Source organism: Carcharhinus amblyrhynchos, chromosome 9, assembly GCF_965287045.1.
Source record: "Carcharhinus amblyrhynchos chromosome 9, sCarAmb.v2.hapA, whole genome shotgun sequence".
In the NCBI taxonomy this organism is placed as follows: Eukaryota; Metazoa; Chordata; class Chondrichthyes; order Carcharhiniformes; family Carcharhinidae; genus Carcharhinus; species Carcharhinus amblyrhynchos.
Window position 1 is genome coordinate 19,293,981 of NC_137332.1, and position 21,927 is coordinate 19,315,907.

Below are 21,927 nucleotides of genomic sequence, written 5' to 3' on the forward strand. Positions count from 1 at the left end.
ATATAAATATGGGAGCGTCAGGTTTAATGGTACACCTGATTCTGTACTTGTACTTGAGAGGAGTGGAATTGAGCTTCCCAAATAAAGGGACTTTGCTGAAGTGACACTGGCCTCTGAGGAGTTATTTCAGAAGCCACTCTGGCTTGCCCTCCTGATGAAGCTAGCCCTAAGAAGAGTTGGGGCCAAAGTAGGCCCAAAGATCTTGATTTTTGAGACTCTCCTGAAATTCACTTGCCACAAGTTCCCTGGTGGCAAGGAACAATTTTATTTGCTCTTGCTTCCCTGTAGATTCAGCCAGTCAAATGGCCAGGGAGGCTATGCTGATGAGGCCTGGGGGTTAAAATCTTCAAGATTTGATGCTCACCTTGGTCCCATCCATTCAACTCTCATGCCAATTTAAAATTAGATTTTAAATATTGTTGGACCAAAGACACTGGCAATAATAAGACTTCTACAACTAACTAAGATAAACAACACAATTTGTTGTCACAAATTGTGGATATTTTAGGAGGAAGAATGAAGAACTTCACTACGTTATGCAGGCTTTGCTATTGGTTTCAGTCTGTTTCACGTATTTATCCATCTAACTAATGCGATACTGCTGAGTAATGGGGACTCAAGATGGTTCCTCAAAGATCAACTAGGTAATTTAAATCTAACCTAGCTGGTGGAAATTGGGCAGGTTTGGGTTGACCACCCATTTTACATCCTGCTTGATTTTATACTCCGCTGAAAAGAATGAAAAGTAAAACTGGACAGTGTGTAAAATAGCTGTCCAATTGATATAACCACCTCCTACCAGGTTATGTTAGATTTAGCCCCAAGGCTCTTCAACCTAATACCATGATAACAGCCAAGAATATTAATACAGCTTAGACTGTGAGGCACTTACAGTAAAGGCAATTACTCAACTTATACTAAAGACATTTTGAAGAAATCCTTCAAATGCTTGGCTAAATGATGGGACAGACTACAGAAGAGCCTGATCAGCTTTTCTAAGATAATCATTGTCCATTGTTCAAGTTTGCTATCTAAAAAGTTGAACCACAAAATAGGCTCAGAAGGAAAAGGGCCAGGTACACAGCAGGATTCAGACAATGATCCAGAAGATATCTGAACTGAAACACCTAGTCAGCAAAGGCATGCATTGCCATTCATAGGTAAGAACTTTATTTAAGTTTCAGAGCTGACTAATGAAATAAGTCTAGGGACCAATTACATTATGCAGCAGCCTAAGGCAGCTGTCCTGACATTTAATTGTATACTAACTCACAATGGATGATCATGATCAGATCTAATGTTCCTTAACACTGCATCATTAGAAATAAATTTCCTGGACACCACTAAAAGAAATTGTAGCCAAATTTAATACCTCAGAAGTAATGAGCACATGTATTGCGTTTAATCCCATACTTAACCTGATGTCTCTTTAAGTGGGAAGCGTAAGTAAACTGAATGCTGAGTCACAGAGGTCTTTGCATTGAGGTGTGAGAGTTCCAATGACTAATGGCCCTCAGATCAAAAATATCCTCATCGGTCTTAAATGGTCTTATTTTTAAACAGTTTCCTCTCGTTTTAGTCTCTCCCATGAAGGGAAACACCCTTTCAGTATCCACCTAATCAAGTCCCATCAGGATCCTATATGTCTCAATAAGATCACCTGACATTCTTCTAAATTCCTGTATACAGACCCAGGATAGCTCTCCACAACTGAGCTGTCAGTCCAACGAACCTTCCCTGAATGACTTCAAAAGTCTTTATATTCTTTTTTAAATAAGGAGGTCAAAGCTGTGCAGAGTGCTCTGGTGTGGTCTCACCACAGCCCTGTACTATTCTGACAAAATATGGCAACATCTTGGGAAATGGCAGTCTCAATCATTGCCACTAGATTTTACTTCAGTAATGTGCATAGGAAGCAGAGCTTTTGAAACCCTACAAAATAGCTCTCTACATGCAAAACCCCTTGATGGTTGAAGTCCCAGACCCCTTCAGCAGTAATATCAGCATTCATAAGAGGTACTGCTAGAATGCAAAGCATCGTTAGAGTTTAGAAGAATGAGGGGAGATCTCATTGAGACGTATAAGATGATGAATGGGATGGATAGGATAGAGGTGGAAAGACTCTTCCCGCTCAAAAAAGACAGTAGGACTAGGGGGCACAGCCTCAAGATAAAGGGGGGGCAGTTCAGAACGGAGTTGAGGAGGAACTTCTTCACTCAAAGGGTGGTGAATCTCTGGAATTCTCTGCCCGTTGAAGTGGTGGAGGCTGCCTCGCTAAATATTTTTAAGAAGCGGGTTGATGGGTTTTTGATAAGAGAGGGGATTAAGGGTTATGGGGAGAGGGCGGGAAAGTGGAACTGAGCCACGACAGATCAGCCATGATCTTATTGAATGGCGGGGCAGGCTCGAAGGGCCAGATGGCCTACTCCTGCTCCTATTTCTTATGTTCTTATGTTCTTATCAGTGTATCTTTGGAAGATACACAATTTGCCATGCATTCCACCAGTTCAATTAAATGTTCCAAGATGACTGCACATATGTGGAGCCAATGTGGTACTTTGCACAACCTCAAGTAGAAACATAGAACCTTTATGCACAGATGTCTTTTTAAATGAAGGTCCTATGAGGTGCAAATCACAACATTCTACAGCTGAGAAAAGAACACCAAGTAGAAAAAAGCAGAATGAGGTTAACTTATCAAGAATATAAAAAGAGATTCTAAGACCCTTTATAGGTACATAAAGAAAGTAGTTAAAGTAAAGATTGATTTCTTTAGAAGCAGAGACAAGAGATATTATAAGAACATAAGGACATAAGAAATAGGAGCAGGAGTAGGCCATCTAGCCCTTCGAGCCTGCCCCGCCATTCAATAAGATCATGGCTGATCTGAAGTGGCTCAGTTCCACTTTCCCGCTTTCTCCCCTTAACCCTTAATTCCCTTGCCTACCAAAAACCTATCTACCCGTGTATCACCAGAAATAGGGAAATGATAGAAACATTGTCCAGATATTTTGTACAGTTCTTCACAGAAGACACAAGTTACATACCAGAAATAGAGGGCAAACTTGGGCAGCACAATATATCAGCAGCTGAAAAAGTACTGGAGAAACTTAAGGAATTAAATTCTGACAAATTCCTCCGATCTGGTGGGTTATATCTTAGGACTCCAAAAGGGTTAGCTGCAGAGATAGTTAGTGCACTGGTTATGATTGTTTCAAAATTCTCTAGATTGTGGAACAGACCTAGCAGATTGGAAGGTAGCAAATGTGAAACTACTATTGAAGAAAGGAGAGAGAAAGCAAACATGAGACTTCAGGCCTGTTGGCCACACATCAGTCATTGGGAAAGTGCTGGAATCTATTACTAAGGAAGTCTTAACAATGCATTTATAAAATCATTGCATGATCGAAGTCTGATCATACACTAATACGGGAGGAGTGTTTCCTCTTGTGACAGAGACCAGAACTAGGGGACACTGTTTAAAAATAAGATCATTTAAGACCGAGATTATGATATTTTTGTTCTCTGAGAGTCAGAGAGGTGACACAGTGGCACAGTAGTTAGCACTGCTGTCTCATAGCTCCAGGGACCCAGGTTCAATTTTGGCTTTGGGTGACTGTCTATGTGGAGTTTGTATATTCTCCCCATGTTTGTGTGGGTTTCCTTGAGGTGCTCTGATTTCCTCTGTCCAAAGAAGTATAAATTAGATGGATTAGTCATGTTAAATTGCCCCTTGGTGGTTAGGGGGATTGGTGTGTTAACTACATGGGATTACAGGCCTGATTGGAATGCCCAAGGGTCATGGCATTCTGAAGATACTTAACAGATTATGGGGTAGCCACAGGATCTCAATTACAATGAAAAATTGGCTTCTGCAAGTCTTTATGTGGTTAGTGACAATGTATGGCTTTCAAAGCTGGATCATCAAGAGTGACGAGGCTCAATAGGCACATTTGAAATGAAAGGACTCAAATGGATATTAATGCTACTTGTGAGACATCCTCTCACCAGTGTGCAGTGAAGGATAATAAATAAAGATGCTGCTCGGTCAGACCTTGGGGTGATTACTGACTTTGTCCTTCCACTTTTCTTCTATATTCTTAGGCCCCAGGTTACGAGGCTTCTTCAATAACATTTTGAGCGTTCAGAGTTCGAGGATCACCAGTAGTACGACTGCCTTGTTCTACAAGCAAAGAATCAATGATGAAATGCAGAAATCTGAAAATCATATCACATAAATGCCCACTCCACATCTTAGCAAATGTGTGCGAGTAAATGAATATACACAGCTAAGTATTTTTGGAAACTTGCTTTATCAATTCATCTTGACAATAGTTCCAGCTTTCAGTTAAAAGATTGTCCTGCTGGAATATTGGCAGGCACATGAAATTCAGAGAGTTTGTAAAGTTCAGAATTTAATACGGAGTTTCAATCAGTGTAATAAGTTGTGGAGTGTTTCTTTGTAGGGTGTCCACATACCTTGGATGGATAGGCTGGCACATTTTTGAAAGCTGGCAAACTTCATCCCCTTCTATTGGGGCTTTTCAGGTACTTGGACATTAGATAAGCTTGTGCCTTCATTGCCTGACATTATCGTAGAAGACTTTGCATTTGACCACTGCCAAATAAGTGTACAAGGAGTGCATGTACATTTGGTGGTATAAGGGCAGGTGTGGACCTCTGGTCGTGATCTAAAACTAGATAAGGAAGCTCGTGGAGAAAAACACTGAAGGAGACTTGATGGATAACCATTTGAAAAGGATGATGAGAATTTTGAAATTGTTCCACTGTGGAAAGGAAGACAAAAGCAAAGCTAAGTTGATAGGAGTTCAAGAGAGTTTCAAATAAGCTGGAAAAACAAAGTTGAAGAGAAGAGTTTTGTAGAAATTTTTGGAAGACAACTGTTTCTGTAGTCAGAAGATACAGGTAGACAAAAATGTGCAGAAAAAGGAAGTTGTATAATTTTGCTGCAAAGACAGGGAAACTACTCAAACGTAGCTCTCCATTGACTCCTACAATGAAGAAAGCTGACAGATCCCTCACTCTGCTGACTGAGTGATGTTTTGCCTGTGTTAAAGGCACCATATGCAAAAACAGTGAACACTGAAAGGTTATGGCACCCAATTTGGGCATCAGAGTTATGGAGCCAGACAAATCTTTCCTGTATAAAAGCAAAATACTGCGGATGCTGGAATCTGAAACAAAAACAAAAAATGCTGGAAAATCTCAGCAGGTCTGACAGCATCTACGGAGAGAGAATAGAGCCAACGTTTTGAGTGTAGATGACCCTTCAGAGCTGACAATGGATCATCCAGATCGAAGAGTTGGCTCTATTCTCTCCCCACAAATGCTATCAGACCTGTTGAGATTTTCCAGCATTTTCTGCAAATCTTTCTTGTGCTGTACTTCCTCCCACTTAATGGGTGCTTTAATACCTGTTGACAGAAATAACATATTGTATTTTTATGATGCCTTCTTTCACCTCAGGATGTCCCAAAACACTTTACAGCCAATTAAATATGATTGGCAGTGCAAAATTGCAGACATTGGAAATTTGAAATAAATACGCAGCATGTTTGATGTCAGCGATAGCTAAAGAAACAGAGTTAAAGTTTCACATCCATGACCCTCCCCCAGAATTGTTCGGAGTGGCTTGGAGCTGAAAGGTTAAGTACTTTTTGAGAAGCTTGACCACCATTGCATTTAAGGAACATAGCAGCCAATTTGCCCTCAACAAATTCCTACACAAGCAGTAAAGAAAATAAAATAGAAACAGAAAATGCTGGATAAATTCAGCAGGTCTGGCAGCATCCGTGGAGAGAAACAGAGTTAACACTTCAGATCTAAATAAACTTTCTGCAGAATATTGGCAAAGTGGTTAGCACTGCTGCCTCACAGCGCCAGGGACTCGGGGCTGATTCCCGGCATGGATCACTGTTTGTGTGGAATCTGCACGTTCTCCCTGTGTCTGTGTGGGTTTCCTCCAGGTGCTCTCGTTTCCTCCCACTGTCTGAAAGATGTGTTGGTTAGGCGGATTGGCCAAGCTAAATTTTCCCTCAGTTGTACCTGGAGTGTGGCCACCAGGGGATTTTTGCAGTAACTTCACTGCAGTGTTAATGTAAGCCTACTTGTGATGATAATAAATAAACTTAGAATAACATCTTTGTTTTATTTGTTGGTTTGGGGATGAATATTGGTTAAGACAAAGAGTGGGGAAGGGTTTTCTCCATCCTTCTTCAGAAGAAATAGCAGCATGAACTGGGGTGGCACAGTAGCACAGTGGATAGCACTGCTGCTTCACAGCTCCAGGGACCTGGGTTCGATTCCTGGCTTGGCTCATTGTCTGTGTGGAGTTTGTGCGTTCTCCTTGTGTCTGTGTGGGTTTTCTCTGGCTGTTCCAGTTTACTCGCATAGTCCAAAAATGTGTGGGTTAGGTTGATTGGCTACACTCAAAAAAAATTGCCGCTTAAGAGTCCTGAGATGCGTGGGTTACAGGGGTTAGTGGGTAAAATAGGGGGGGTTGGGATTGTGGTCAGTACAGACGCGTTGGGCCAAATGGCCTTTTTCTGTACTGTAGGGATTCTATAGTTTCTGTAAGATCTTCCAATGGCACAAACTTCACCTGCTCTCCGCCCTGTGGAAGATTGGCAACTGGCGCTTCGGCCGCACTCGGCCATTTCCGGAGGTCGCTGGAAGTGGAGCCGATGGTGGCGCTCGGCTGTTTCCGGATACCGATGGAAGCACTCGGGTGTTTCCGGACACCGATGGTGGCGCTCGGTTGTTCCCTGACACCGATGGTAGCGCTCGGCTGTTTCCGGACACCGATGGCGGCGCTCGGCTGTTTCCGGAGCCGAGGTGGGGGGAGGGAAGGAAAGCAAACGACACGAGGCGCCATTTTGTGTGTTCAGTGTCGACGGCAGTTGGCTCCTAAACCTCTGGTAATCCGGCAATGGACGGGTAAGTATCGTTAAGCATTGGAGGAGAAGGAGAGAGAGGGGGAGAAAAAAAATGCACGTGTATTCAGGAGAAAAACTCGGATAGGTGATGCAGTAGAGTTAATTCGCTGCTCGGGGCGATCTGTTGAGAGGGATGGCTGTAAATAGCGAGCACGATGTTTTTAACGTTGATGTGAACGTCTGGCCTGAGCTTGAATGGCGGGAATTGTTTACCGGGAAAGGCTTTGTTCTTCCCCACTCCTCAGGGAAGGAGGGAAAGCAGTAAAAGGCCGGGGAGGAAGTCAAGCGGCAGTGACTGTCCGGCTCGTTTTCTCCCCGGACAGGGCAGGGCCAGGCACCCTCGGACACTGACCATCGCCTCCCTCCCTTTCCTCGCTCGGCTCAGACACTGAGTCAGGGCCAAGGCCAGACGCTGGGGGAGATCCGGCGATGGATGGTTCCCTCTGTGTGTGTGTGTGTGCGCGCGCGCTGTTTGTTCAGTAAACAAACATTAAATTACCTTCCATCAATTAAAAGGACCCACAGCTTGCATATAAACTGGCACCCCAGTCCCCTTACCTCGTTTTTAATAACAAAATACAGTCAGCACAGACCATGGGATGAAGAGTTAATGGGGGAGTGGAGTGGAGTGATATTGAGAGGGCGCCAGCAGGCATATGGAGACGGCTCTTTTCAGCAGTGGCAGAGCGCCAGGTTGTGCAGTCAGCAAATTCTGCCTTTTTAAAAAAAATATATAAAAGCCGCCGTCCACGCTTAACTTGACGTGGCATCATTTTGTGTTAAACTAAAGAGATGGACGAATCAAGCCGTGCGGGGCCAAATTCTGACTCTGCAATAACATCTCTTTTTCTTGCTCTTGCAGCATTCTCACTGATGTTACAGTTGGCATAAAGGTACGTATCAAAAAATATTTGTTTAGTTATATTTATAATTTCCTCCTTCCCCCCCCCCCCCCCGTCAATATGCTGGACACATGCACCTCCAAGGGAGCCAAAATCAAGGGGAAAAAATTGAAGTGGACTTGCGAATTGAGACCTCTCTGGTGCTGAGTACCCCTGTGATGCACATACATCTCTTACCTTTGCCCATTAAACCAGGTCACTGATTATTGCCCCTGAATTTCATTGGCAGTTCATAAGATCCTGGGGAATTTTGCATCTGTTGAACGGAAGGGCTTGGGTTATTTGCTGTCATCAGCGATTGGGATACAGTCCTTTGTAAAATCAGCATTTGGGAGTCAAGCTGAGAGAATACCCATAGACTCAGTTAAATTTGTTTGGTGATTAAGCTGAATTTGGATAACTGGTATTAAAACAGTTGAGGAGAAACTGCTTCTTCCAGAGGGTTGTGAATCTGTGTAATTCTGTACCTCAATGCGTTCAAGTGTTATGGGGAGAAGAGAGTTGAATGGGAATAAGGTACATATCATAAAATCCTTGCAGTGCAGAAGGATGCCATTTGGCCCATCAAGTCTATACTGACCACAATCCCACTCAGGCCCTACTGTCATAACCCCACACATTTACCCAGCTAATACCCCTGACACTAGGGTCAATTTACCATGGCCAATCAATCTAACCTGTGCATCTTTGGACTGTGGGAGGAAACTGGAGCACCCAGAGGAAATCCATGCAGACATGGAGAATGTGCAAACTCTACACAGACAGTGATTTGAACCGGAATTAATATCGAGCCGTGAGCGAATGATGGAACAGACTCTGGGATGAATGGCCTAATCCTGCTCCTGTATCTTATGAACATGATGTGAGAGTTTCATCCAGCTTGGCACTTTGGCGATCTTATTCTGGTTCCAGCACATGTTCTGGTTCTAATGGTTAGAATTAAAAGTACATAATAATAAAACAGCACATTTAGTCCATTGCACTCAGATGGGGAATGGGCTGGGGTGGGCTTGCTGTCAGTGTGGACTGGATGGGCCAAATGGCCTCTTCCTGCACTGTAGGGATTCTGATTGTGTTTGAAAGATTTCTGATTAATCCCACTCACTCCCCATCTTTTTGTCCCAAGTTCTAAATCTTTTCCCTTCAAACATTTATTCAGTTGTCTTTTGAATGTTACTATTCAATCTGATTTCATCACTCTTGGCAGCCAGTGTCTCCTAGATCACTACAACTTGATTGTTTTCCAAAAAAAAAGAGTTTTGCTACGTTGGTTCTGATTACCTTATCAAACCTGCACTCTCAGGTTCCTGATCCTTTTGCCACTGCAACATTTTTCCTTATTTAGTCAAAGTAATTCAATTTTGACCAGCTTAATGTTCTCCACTCTCAAAGCAACCCCAGCTTCTCCAAACCCTCTACATAGCTGAAATCCCTTACTCCTTGTACTGTCCTAGCAAGTTGCCTCTGTAACCTCTCTCAAGACCTGGACATCCTTCCTCAGTGTAATAGTACAACTGAGTCCTAACTGGTATTAATAGTACAACTGAGTCCTAACTGGTAATTTGGGTTTAACATAGCTTCTACGTTTCTGCACTCGATTCCTCCATTAATAAAGCCAAAGGCCCCAAGTGCTTTTTTAAGTCTTCTCACTTGTCCTACTATCTTAAAGAATTTGTGTATTAGCATCCCTGGTGTTTCTGTCCTTCATACTTGATAAAATTGTAACAATTTTATTCACATTATTAAATTCAAGTTGAAATGAAAGCAAAATACTGAGAATGCTGGAATTGGAAGCAAAAACCGAGAAAGCTGGAAAAAACTCAGCAGGTCCTGCAGCATCTGTGGAGAGAAAGCAGAGTTAATGTTTTGATTCTGCATGACCCTTCTCCAGAACTGAAGTTAATCCAAAACATTCTTCCCTCTCTGTAGTTCTGAAGAAGGGTTTGCAGATTCAAAATCTGTTGAGTTTTCCAGCTTTCTCTGTTTTTATATTAAATTCAAGATGGCCTGAACAGATACTTCTGATAATGTGCAGTAAGCATACACAGCTGCAAAATCATGGTTTTATCTGATTCCAATACTGTTAGCCTGGTGAAGCCAATACTAATAAAGTGCATGTTTTATTCTATTTTGCACTCCCTTTTTTTCAAATTACAAATATTGTTCCTTTGAGATATGATATTGGGGATCAAAGAGTAACTTCCCATGGACTGAGGCAAAAGCAGTAGAAGGCTGGTGCTTAAGTCATTGTGTATAAGGCCAGAATCATAATGAATGATATGGAGAACTGTGAGTCACCACACTCTTATTTTGTGTGATATATTCAACAGTTTAATAATTGGTGTAGGGATAAATTATTCTAGATGGGAATAATTTGGGTTTATTAAATGGGCTATTGTGCAGAATTACATGACACCTTGCTAGTTATGTGTTTACATAAATCTTGCATAACAAAGGAAATAAACTACTGTGTATATTCATTTAGTGTTTTACAGATTTTTTTTGTTCATTTTGCGGTGGTCTTTTGGGCTGAATGACCTGTTTTCCTGATGTAAACACTATGTAAAGTAATACGAAAATGAAAACAAAATAATTGCTAGAAAATTTCTGGCATTTTAAATTATTTTGAGCTTTCATTTGCAGTGAAGGCATCAAGCTCTCGTTGAAAGTTGGAATTCCAAGAAAGTAATTCATGCCTGATGTAATTCCTTATTTATCTCCTGCCGTTGCTTCATATCGTGGTGCTTTGGCGATTAAAGACCAATTGCCACCTTGCAAAACACACTTGCATAAACCACCTGTCTTATGTGCAACCTCTAGAGCTGATAGGCACCTCATTTGCCGGATGGTGTTGTTGCTGTAGTTGTAATTGCAATTGACAACAGTATCCTACTAAAATGTTTCGTAATAATCATCTCTTCCTTCAATAACTTTATAGAACTGGAAGAACAAACCTAGATTCATAAGAAGAGACTACAGTTAAATAATGTTAGTTTGTACACATTAGTAGCCTGAACAGCTGCTTTTGGAAAGATGTATTTAGTATTTTTTTCCGTCTGTTCCTGTACGAGCAAAAATAAGAGAAAAACATGTTTTGCTAGTTAGTGGGTTGACAAGTGGACAAGCCCCACAATTACAGGGGTAACTTCTGTGATTCAGCAAACAAATGAAAACATCCCATGATAAGGATGTTATCCTATTTATTTGACTGACCAATCTTAGCATTGCTTTTGAGAGCTTTGATGTTTATATTTAGTAGACCTAAAACATGAGTATTCCATATTCCTTTACATCAACCTTTCACATGAAATAAATTCTTATAGATTCTTAGTACTTCCTATTTCTTATGTTATGTATGGTGTAACCTTTGTGACTTTGTTTGGACTATTATACACTTGCCTTTTAACCAAATAGTTCACATCACTACTGAGAATTGCATTCAATGTAGCCTACCATGTTGGCACAATACTGAAAGAATGCAGCAGTGTTGGAGCTGTCTTTTGGATGAGTCATGAAAAGTGTCCAAATCTATCTCAATTGGATGTGAAAGATCCTATGGCTTCATTTGAGGAAAACAAAGAGAGCTCTGTAGTGTCCTGGCTAATACTTATTGTATTTTGTGCAAATTAGCCATGGCATTTTACTACAGCAGAAGTGATTATACGTCAAAAGTACTTTGGCGGGGAAATTTTTTGATATATTTCGGTGTCATGAAAGGCACTATATAAACATAAGTTTTTTTTTAAGTGGGAGTTTCATTGTTTCCTATGCTAAATCAAGCGCCAGTTTTAGTTGGAATTTGCTGTTCGCTGCGCTGATTTCCTTATTTATGTATAATGTGTTGCGTAATCTAATACTGAGAATTCTCGGAAGACTAGTTGTTTTCCATTGGTGCTGTTGTTTGTTGAATTATGTAAGTTTTAAATTGGTGTCAAACCAGTATTTTCTCAGGATTTTTTAATATGGTAATTGGAAGTTTTGCCTTAAAATTCTCTTCATTTGGACAGCTACACTTGATTTTTAAAATATCTAATCTTAATTGTATTGACGTTCTCATAACTTGATCAAGCTGTTTGTCACATTGACTAGGTATATACTTGATCTCCTATTTCTATTAGAATTGATTAAAACAGTAATTTTGCCTAGGTTGTAGGCTGTTCCCTTGCTGCAGAATGCTTACATTTTGGCAGAGTTTTTTTTAGATTCCCTGGTCTCATGTACCATTATGGGGATGGGCACTTCTCCATGCACAGTATGAATAGTATTTAAATTGTTTACGCGAGGGAATTAAATTGCAGAAACATCACAGCTGCATTTGAATTTAGAAGTATGACCTGATCAGCATTTTTCGTCACTTTATACACTTAAAATGATATTAAGATCATTATGATGTTGCAGTCCCTGAAAGATTTTGTTATTTGATTTTACTATTTATTTAATCAGTCAAATCTTTGAAATAATTAAAAAGAGCTGGTATGATCTGATAGGCATAAAAGAACACTCCAAGGTGGCTTAATGCTTAAATATATTGTTGTAAAGGGATGTTCCCTGAACTTCGGTGTGATGATTTTGGTGCTGCCGTTATTCCCCTTGATCTAATGACAAGATCTGGCAGAACTCTTGCCTAATCCTAATCAACGCCCATTACATCTACTGGCAGGCAGGTCTACATACAAGTCCTTTAGACAGAAGGATTGACTCAGTTTCAATGCTTTCTATGGCCAAATAGCACACAAACTCACTATCTAATCTTGTACCCTTGAGCAAGGTAATGTAGGGCTGCCAGCACACATTGAAGATACAAAAGCAAAGAAGAAAATGTCTTTAAAATAAAGATATTTGAGGAATAAAAGTAAAAATTGTGATATCACAAAAACACAATGCTGCTTTCATGTTTTATTAAATCAGCAAAGTAATAGAAATATTGAATGCCCGAAGCTAATAGTCTAACCCTAATGATTACAGAAGTTACTGCTTAAAATCAAAACTAAAAGATGAAGATTGACACAGACTTAAAGCCTTACTAAGTTTATAGAAATAATTCATTTACAAGTAAAGCAGTGCACCAATTTTTATTGTAGCCTTGAGCTTTGCTAGTACTGTTAAATTGTGTGAGAATCCTGTAACAACTTCAAACACTGTAGAAAATTGCCAGAATAGGAAATGAACAACCTAAAAGTGCACAAGAAAGATAAAACAATATCTGCTCTTAGTTTGTGAAAGCTTTGTCATGAATAGAAATTAATTAATTTTTGGTACTGTGATATTAATATCAGTGACACAACTTAGCCATATGAACCAAATTATTTAGCATGTATTTAAGGGTTGGAATCTTGCTGAAGTTTTACTGCATGGCGTCCTGAATCTTGTATTTTTTTAAACATACATCTCCAGTCCTGGTTCTTATGCTTTTGGATAACTGAATTGGTGAGGTAGAGTGGTAATTTTAATCTTCCATTTGCAGGCTACAGTACTAAGAAGCCTAATTAAGCTATGTTGCACTAGCTTCACAATTCATCATTTAATGCAATTCTCTAATAAAGCTTTACTTTATTAATTCCCCTCAGTTTTTTCTTCTGATACTTTTGGCAATAAAATAACTAAAATTATAAATTAGTGCAAATAAGGGAGAGGCTGTAAGTTTAAAGCTGAACAACTGCAATATTGTTTCAGATGACAGCTTAAGATACTGCTTCAGGGGAGTAATATTCACCATGTCGTCTTTGAAATTAATGCATTTTTAATTGCTTTGTTCGTTTTGGATGCTTCTAGATATTTGTACTATGCGCTGTCACCCAAAACAGTTCGTAGGCCCATTGATTTGATGCTCAAGTAGGAAAGGCTGATTTGCCTATTTTTTCTTCTCTGCCAAGTTTAGATTAGAAAGTAATTTTTTCAGTGTTGTGACTAGCCGATTATCTGTAATATTCAAATGCTGATTTCCTATTTCCTGGCAATTGAAAAGCCAGAATTGAAGGTTTGTTGTATAATGATTAGCCTGCATTTTAAAAGCCGTATCTCCCTCGTAAGTTTATTTCAGGATTAAATGAAAAGAATCACATTTTAGTGTATCTTCAGTATAGGTGCCAAAATCTTGCTGCTGTTTATGCTTGCGGGATCTTACGGTCACACTGATCGTGCACTCCCGCTGTGGGCTTCCTGTTGGGAGGCATGCGTCTATTGGGAAACCCTGTTGACGATGGCGAGACCTGATCAGCATTTTTCGTCACTTTATACACTTAAAATGATATTAAGATCATTATGATGTTGCAGTCCCTGAAAGATTTTGTTATTTGATTTTACTATTTATTTAATCAGTCAAATCTGTTGACGATGGCGAGACCATTAGATCTTACCGCTGTGAAACCCTACCCAGGATTTTCAAATAGGCTGAAGCTCCTGAAACATTTGCACTGCATTGGTTGGTAAACAATATGTGTTGTGCTTATTGGTCAATTTGCAACTTCAGTGAAAACTTCCTGTTTGGATTTTACTTGTGCATCACACATCAAATTAGTTTGTTTCTGAAGAACTTGGCAATGTTTCATTTGATTTTGGTTGCTATACTTTTTGTTTTCAAAAATGACTTTTGGCTGAAAATTCATCTTCCTAGCTTAATCCATATGTTCTTATTTGTGTTCCAATTTTGTAGTATTGTTTTATTTGACTCGGCTTAAGAGGCCTTTGCGCCAAAAATTTGTACGCCAATCTAATGGTAATTTTTAAAATACAGCCCTGGCTCTCCTATTTGTATAACCTGAATTGGGACCCCAGGTTGAGCAATCTTTTTTAAATATGTTTTGTAAATTCAGTTTTAACCATTAATACCAAACTACATGAAATAGCATTTTTAATGGTATTTTGACAAAATTTAGTTTGTGTTTTAGTGCTACTATAAGTATAACTTAAACCAAGTCCAACAGTTAGCTGAGGTTAATGAATGTCCTCCAAGCAGATATTGATGTGCTTTTATCTGGAGGTTGTGTTGGAACTTTTTAATATGTGTCTCTTCGTTATTTATTTTCCCGTCTAAGGTTATTGGTTGCACGTGCATTTAGGGCAGGAATAAGTTATGAAAAGGGCAGCAGAAATTAAATCTGAACAATTCACGCTATATGGAAACCTTTTAAATACAGATTTTTCGAACTTAAGTGACACATACTATTGCTTACAAAGAGATATCTGTGGTTCTCTAATTTTGGCCTCTTGTACATTCCCAGTTTTAATTGCTGGCCCTGGCCTTTAGTTGACTAGGCCCAACCTTCGGAATTCCCACTCACCACCTACTTATTTACTTTGATTTCCTCCTTTAAGGCACTTAAGACCCACCTCTTTGAGGAAGCTTTGGTCATTTCAACTCGTACCTCCTTATGTGACTCTGTGCCATACTTGTTTCGTAATGCTCCTGTTGCAGTCTCATTTATGTTGAGTCCAGAGTAATATTTGTACATGTACATTATCCAAAATCTGGTTGTTTAAAAGTGTCTGTTTTGCAGATGTCTAACAGCAGATAGTGCACACATTGAGGCAGGTGTCAGCTTTAAAAGAAACACTTCGGGTCACACCTCAAACAGGCATTAGTGTTTTTGCATGTACCAATAAGAAGCCTGATGTCTATTTTGTTATCTGCCCACCTTTTATGTAATTGATTTGCCCTGCATGCAGCCACCAAGAATGACACTGTTATGCGCTGAACATAGAGCCCTACAGTGCAGAAAGAGGCCCTTCGGCCCATCAAGTGCACTGACCACAATCCCACCCAGGCCCTATCCCAATATCCTTACACATTTACCCGCTAATCCCTCTAATTTACACATCCCAGGACACTAAGGGGCAATTTTAGCATGGCCAGTCAACCTAACCCACACATCTTTGGACTGTGGGAGGAAACCGGAGCTTCCGGAGGAAACCCATGTAGACATGAGGAGAAAGTGCAGACTCCACACAGACAGTGACCTGAGCCGGAAATCAAACCCAGGACCCTGGAGCTGTGAAGCAGCCGTGCTAACCACTGTGCTACCGTGTCGCCCAGTATTATTTTCCCATCTAAGGTTATTGGTTGCACGTGCATTTAGGGCAGGCATAAGTTATGAAATGCAGAGGAGGCCGTGCTTTCAAACTTATCTAACAACTCCAGACTGGGAGACCGTAGGATGCTGTGTACACTATGGTGCTCTACCACAATCCGTACCCTCACAGCGGAGCATATCCCTCATTCTGTCTTAACCTACCCAGGGGATCAACCTTGGTTCAATGAAGAGTTTAGGAGACCATACCGGGAGCAGCACCAGACATATCTAAAGATGAGGTATCAATCTGGTGAAGCTACTATATTGGACTCCATCCGTGCCAAACAGCATAAGCAGCAAGTGATAAACAAAGCTAAGTGAATCTGCAACCAAACGATCAGATTTAAGCTATGCAGTCCTGCCATGTCCAGTGTCAATTGGTGGTGGACAATTAAGTAACTCACTGGAGGAGGAGGAGGCTTCACAAATACCCCATCTTCAATGATGTGCCCAAAAGATGAGGCCGAAGCATTTCTACAAATTCAGTCAGAAGTATCAAGTGGATGATCCATCACAGCCCCCTCTGCATGTCATAAGAACTAGAAGCAGGAGTAGACCTCGAGCCTGCTCCACCATTCAATAAGATCGTGGCTGATTTTTTTTGTGGACTCACTTCCATTTACCCATCCGCTCACCGTAAACCCTTAATTCCTTTGCTGTTCAGAAATTTATCCTTGTGTTAAAAACATTCAATGAGGTAGCCTCAGCTGTTTCACTGGGCAGGGAATTCCACAGATTCACAACCTTTCGATGATGAAGTTCCTCCTCAACTCAGTCCTAAATCTGCTCCCCCTTATTTTGAGGCCATGCTCTCTAGTTTCACCTGCCAGTGGATGCCAGTCTTCAGTAAATGCAATTTGTTCCACGTATATCAAGAAATGGCTGATGGCACTGGATGCTGCCAAGGCTTTGGATCCTGAAAATATCCTTGTGACAGTAGTGATGACTTGCGCTTCATAACTTGCCACAGCCCTAACTAAACTGTTCTAATACAGTTACAAAGGACACACCCAAGCCTACCAATTACCACTCCTTCTGCCTACTCGCACCACCAGTGAAGTGATGGACAGTGTCGTCATCAGTGCTTTCCAGTGGCACTTGCTTAGCATAGACCTGCTTGTTGATGCTCAGTTTGGATTACACTAAGGCACTCAGTTCCTGACTTCATTGCAGCCTCGGTTCAAACATGGACAGAAGAGCTGAACTCCAAAAGCAATAGTGACTGCACTTGATATCAAGGCTGCATTTGACCAAGTGTGGCATCGAGGAGCTGTAGCAGAGCTGGAGTCAATGGGACTTGGGTGAAATTTTTTAGAACATAAGAACATAAGAAATAGGAGCAGGAGTAGGCCATCTAGCCCTTCGAGCCTGCCCCGCCATTCAATAAGATCATGGCTGATCTGTCGTGGCTCAGTTCCACATTCCCGCCCTCTCCCCATAACCCTTAATCCCCTCTCTTATCAAAAACCCATCAACCCGCGTCTTAAAAATATTTAGCGAGGTAGCCTCCATCACTTCAACGGGCAGAGAATTCCAGAGATTCACCACCCTTTGAGTGAAGAAGTTCCTCCTCAACTCCGTTCTAAACCGCCCCCCCTTTATCTTGAGGCTGTGCCCCCTAGTCCTACTATCCTTTCTGAGCGGGAAGAGTCTCTCCACCTCTATCCTATCCATCCCATTCATCATCTTATATGTCTCAATGAGATCTCCCCTCATTCTTCTAAACTCTAACGAGCACAAGCCTAGTTTATTCAGCCTCTCCTCATAGCTCAACCCCCTCAACTCCGGCATCAGCCTAGTAAACCTCCTCTGCACTCCCTCCAAGGCCAAAATATCCTTGCGTAAGTATGGCGCCCAAAACTGCACACAGTACTCCAGCTGCGGCCTCACCAATGCCCTATACAGCCGCAGCAAGACCTCCCTACTTTTATATTCAATCCCCCTCGCTATGAAGGTCAGCATCCCATTCGCCTTCCTGACCACCTGCAAGCTGGGTTTTTGCGACTCATGCACAAGGACCCCAAGATCCCTCTGCACCGTCGCCTGCTGCAGTTTTTCGCCACGTAAGTAATAATCCTTCCTACCATTATTCCTACCGAAGTGGACCACCTCGCACTTGCCAACATTAAATTCCATTTGCCATTTCCTGGCCCATTCGCCCAGCCTATCTAGATCCTTCTGTAGACGCCACACCCTCAGCAAAATTTGCCGTTCCACCACCAATTTTGCTGCTTGAAGTCATAACTAGCACGAAGATGGTTGTGGTATCATGATTGTTGGAGAGTCAATCATCTCAGTTCCAGGACATCACTGCAAGGATTCCTAAAGTTGGTGTCCTAGGCTCAACCATCTTAAGCTGCTTAAGCAATGACCATGTTTCCATCGTAAGGGGACTTCATGACCATGTTCAGCACCATTTGTGACTCCTCAGAGACTGAGACAGTCCATTTCCAAATGCAGCAAGGCTTGGCCTGATCACTAATGTTTGTGCCAAGCAAGTGCCATGCAATATGGGTATGCCTACATCACATGGACTGCAGTGGTTCAAAGCCACTTTGTCAGTGCAGTTGGGGATGAGCAATAAATGCTGGCCTTGCCCACATCCCATGAGTTTTTTTTTAAAGCCGCAGGCTTTTGCCAGCTGTACCAGAAAGGTAGAACAATTACAAAACCAGGAGGTGAAGGAATGCAGAGATCACTGTTGGTCACTGGTTTCCCCCTCTGACTGTTACACTGAGTTTTTGCTTGATGTCACTATTTTTTGTTTGCACAACTGAACTTTATATCATTTATATCTCAATTGCATTTATGCTATGGATGAATGATATGTAGGAAAATTGAAATTTATTCAGATTTATGGCTTAGAAATTATTGGCGGCTGTACTTGAGCAAAGTATTTTCAGTCAGTTTGTACTTCTAGTTGGGGAAAAGGAAGTAAATATAGCTTTTCAAAATGTTAACTATATTGTGTTTACAAAATACTTTGTGTTTAAGAACACGCAAAGCCTAACAATATTTCCATTCACATTTCTCTAGTTGTCGATACTAATGGCTTTTGGGTTTTCTACTTTAGAGTTTATCGACCAATAGGTAAGTGTTAGGAATGACACTTCAAAAATCTCGAAGCACAAGATCTAAATATGTACGAGCAGCGAATAAAAACACTAGCTGAATTCTGGAGCATTGAAGCTTGAATTGCCATGGATTGTGCGTCGTTGCTTAGAGAAGTTGATTTCACATCTTTTTGAACTGAAACACTAAAGCAACAAGACCTCACAGAGTGATGTTTTTGAATATTAGCTGTGGCTTTATTGTAATATGCTAAGCTAGAAAATTAACACTGCTAAGGACACATGATAACCTAGTTAGGTTTGCATATCAGATGGAAATATTGCTACTGGATAAACAAATTTCTTTATAGGGCTCTTAAGAATTAAAGTGACCAGCAACATTTTATCTTAGATGTTCATTCTATGTAGTGCCAAAATGGTAGCACAATTATTTTTATTAAGATGCACCTTCATCTCTAGTGGTAATAGTTAGCAATTCTGAGTAGGGGACATTAGACTTCCTTAAATAAGGCTTAGGTTAAAGTAACCTTTTATATCGTAACTCTTGTGGAGTTTTAAAGAACTGGTACGGTTGAATTCATTTTGTCACTGATTCTTGCCTGTTTGCTTAAGTTGTCCCACAGGTTTCACGTTTCCATAAATTTGTGATCGTTGTAACTTTGCTGGACAGTAATATGATGTATTTTAATCACATTGATTTCTGGAAGCCATTTTGAAAAAACAGTTTTAAGCATTAATCTGAATATATCTGAATAGTTTTAATAAAATTATGACTCTTTTGTTCTTGCAGCGGGGATCTGACGAACTTTCCGGCACCATTCTCAGTAGCTCAAACTCTACCATGAGCAGTGTGGTTGTAACTGGTAGGTTATCCACAGTTTAGAACGTAGTTCTTTGTTGTAACTCTTGTGTACTTAATATGCTTATAATTTAATACATTACTGAATGATGGTCTGACGCTTCCCTATGGGGTGGGATGGTTGTGTAAAGGTGATGTATTTTCATTTTCTAGTTTCACTGATATCATCAGATATGGCTTTCATTTGGGTTTCTTTAAAGTCAGTGTATAGCCATCTTAGTTGATGAATGACATTAGGGAGAAAAATTGCAGAATTTACCCTCCAGGATCAATCCAGAAACCCCACTTCATAACTGAAACGCAATGTTTTTGTTTTCTAAAGCACGTCAGTTTGAAATGGAATATTTCCCGGATTTTCTGCCTGGAATTTCAAGCATGGGCAATTTCTGAGATAATGGTTGACCATCTTGCATTTAACTGAGCCTTTTAAAGGTGTGTAAAACAGACAAGACCCCCACCGTGTTCTCTGCCATTTCACACGACGTCAAATCAGATAGCCATTGGCATTGAAATACCCAGTGTAGTAGGCCTACACCACAGTCGAAAGAGCCATGATAAACTTAATTATTGAAAATAACTGATCCTTAATATTTAACACAGCTATTTAATTGTAACTGGTTCAATCTTAACAATCAGTGTTGAAAATTATTACCGTTGAATCATTTAGCTACTGAGACTAGTTGAATTTGGGTTCAAATCTCTAGAGGTTTTCCAACTTTCCACTTGGTCATAACCACTGAAATCTTGAAATAATCTAGCAGATAATTTATGGGAATCTGCAGTATGACAGCATTGTGCATGGGAGATCAATAAATTCATTATTTGGTGTGTAGTTGAAAGAGGAAAGAGTAAATAGCAACTAAGGATATTTTATATTGAGGGTTGTTCCAAATTTCTTGGCAAGGCAGTACAGCTCTGAGATGATCACCTCAGGCAGTCATGGCAGTTATTAATAAATGTGCTCTTTATTGATTGAAATAATATTTATTATTCATAATTTATAAATTAGCTGAGCTAGCTGATGCCCTATGGAGGTTCCTTCAATTTCTGTTGATGAGGATCAAGCAAATTCAGAATTATGCATGCGGGGATGTCCCTAGTGTAATAGGTGATCACCTGTAAAGAGCTTGGATACATGGAGAAGGAGACAGACTGCATCACATGATCTTAAAATGAAGGCAGCGGTGCATACATCCTTTGCTCCAAGAGCAGAGGACTCAAGTGCCAGAATTTCATAGTCTTTGCCCAACACACTTGGGTGAGAGAAAGCAGTATCCAGATGGACTCAGTCACCTCATGATTCACCACTTCCAGGAGGAAAATCTACTCACAGATGTTCAGTGAATTTTCAGCCATTGTGGGTGGAAGATGATCTTTCCATGCAACAGCTCCTATATTTCATCGAAATGTGTACACACTATTTAATGACTCAGTCTGATCGCAGCTGTTCCTTCCCCCCCAAAAAAAACTATCATTAACCTTCCAAAAAACTTTTTTTGGAGGGTCCATCTGAACATGGAAATGTTCTGATTTACAACCTAGTTATTGGAAAGCAACAGCTATCAGAACAGGATTTCCCATGATTGTTGGTAGTAAAATCTTTGATCAGTTCCTGTAGGGTGCACACAAGTTTGCCTTGCAGCACAAAGTGAAAAAGTGTTCTTGTCAGGACCTACAATGTTGCTTAGCCTATATTGGTTGATGTAATCCAGGTTTTAAAATTCACAAATGCCATCCTTCTGGTTCAGATATTTTATCCTTTTTGATGAGTTTATTTATTTCAAATGTGGTTAAATCATTCCTGCTTTCATCTTCCAATATCAAGGCTTCCTGATTTGTCATAATGAATTCTGAAGCAAAATAATTACTTAATATGTGATTTTTGCAATTACTGTCTAATTTCTATCCTCTCTATTCATTAGTGGCCATATTCCCTTCCTTATTTTGCTGTGTTTAGAATGTTTCTTCATCCACTTCCCTCCAGATATTAGATTGCCATAGTTTATCTCTATTAGTGTGATTTATTCTTTTATCTCGATCCACATGCATTCTGTTTTATTGTTGGTCGTT

At 40.4% G+C, this 21,927-nt stretch overlaps 1 protein-coding gene across 6 annotated transcripts in view; it reads left to right on the forward strand.

The window, feature by feature from the left end:
- Positions 1-6,857: 6,857 nt before the first annotated feature.
- The window catches only part of LOC145347631 (polypyrimidine tract-binding protein 2), a 63,855-nt gene continuing 48,785 nt past the window's right edge, over positions 6,858-21,927 (forward strand). For 4 of the 6 annotated variants that reach the window (XM_080195275.1, XM_080195273.1, XM_080195276.1 and 1 more), the window contains exons 1-3: positions 6,858-6,957; positions 7,819-7,849; positions 19,789-19,861. In XM_080195275.1, the coding sequence (XP_080051401.1) occupies positions 6,950-6,957; positions 7,819-7,849; positions 19,789-19,861 (112 nt within the window). In that variant the 5' untranslated portion in view covers positions 6,858-6,949. Of the gene's footprint in view, positions 6,958-7,818; positions 7,850-18,963; positions 19,018-19,788; positions 19,862-21,927 lie in introns of all 6 variants that reach the window. The other 2 variants (XM_080195278.1, XM_080195277.1) reach the window with 1 other exon arrangement.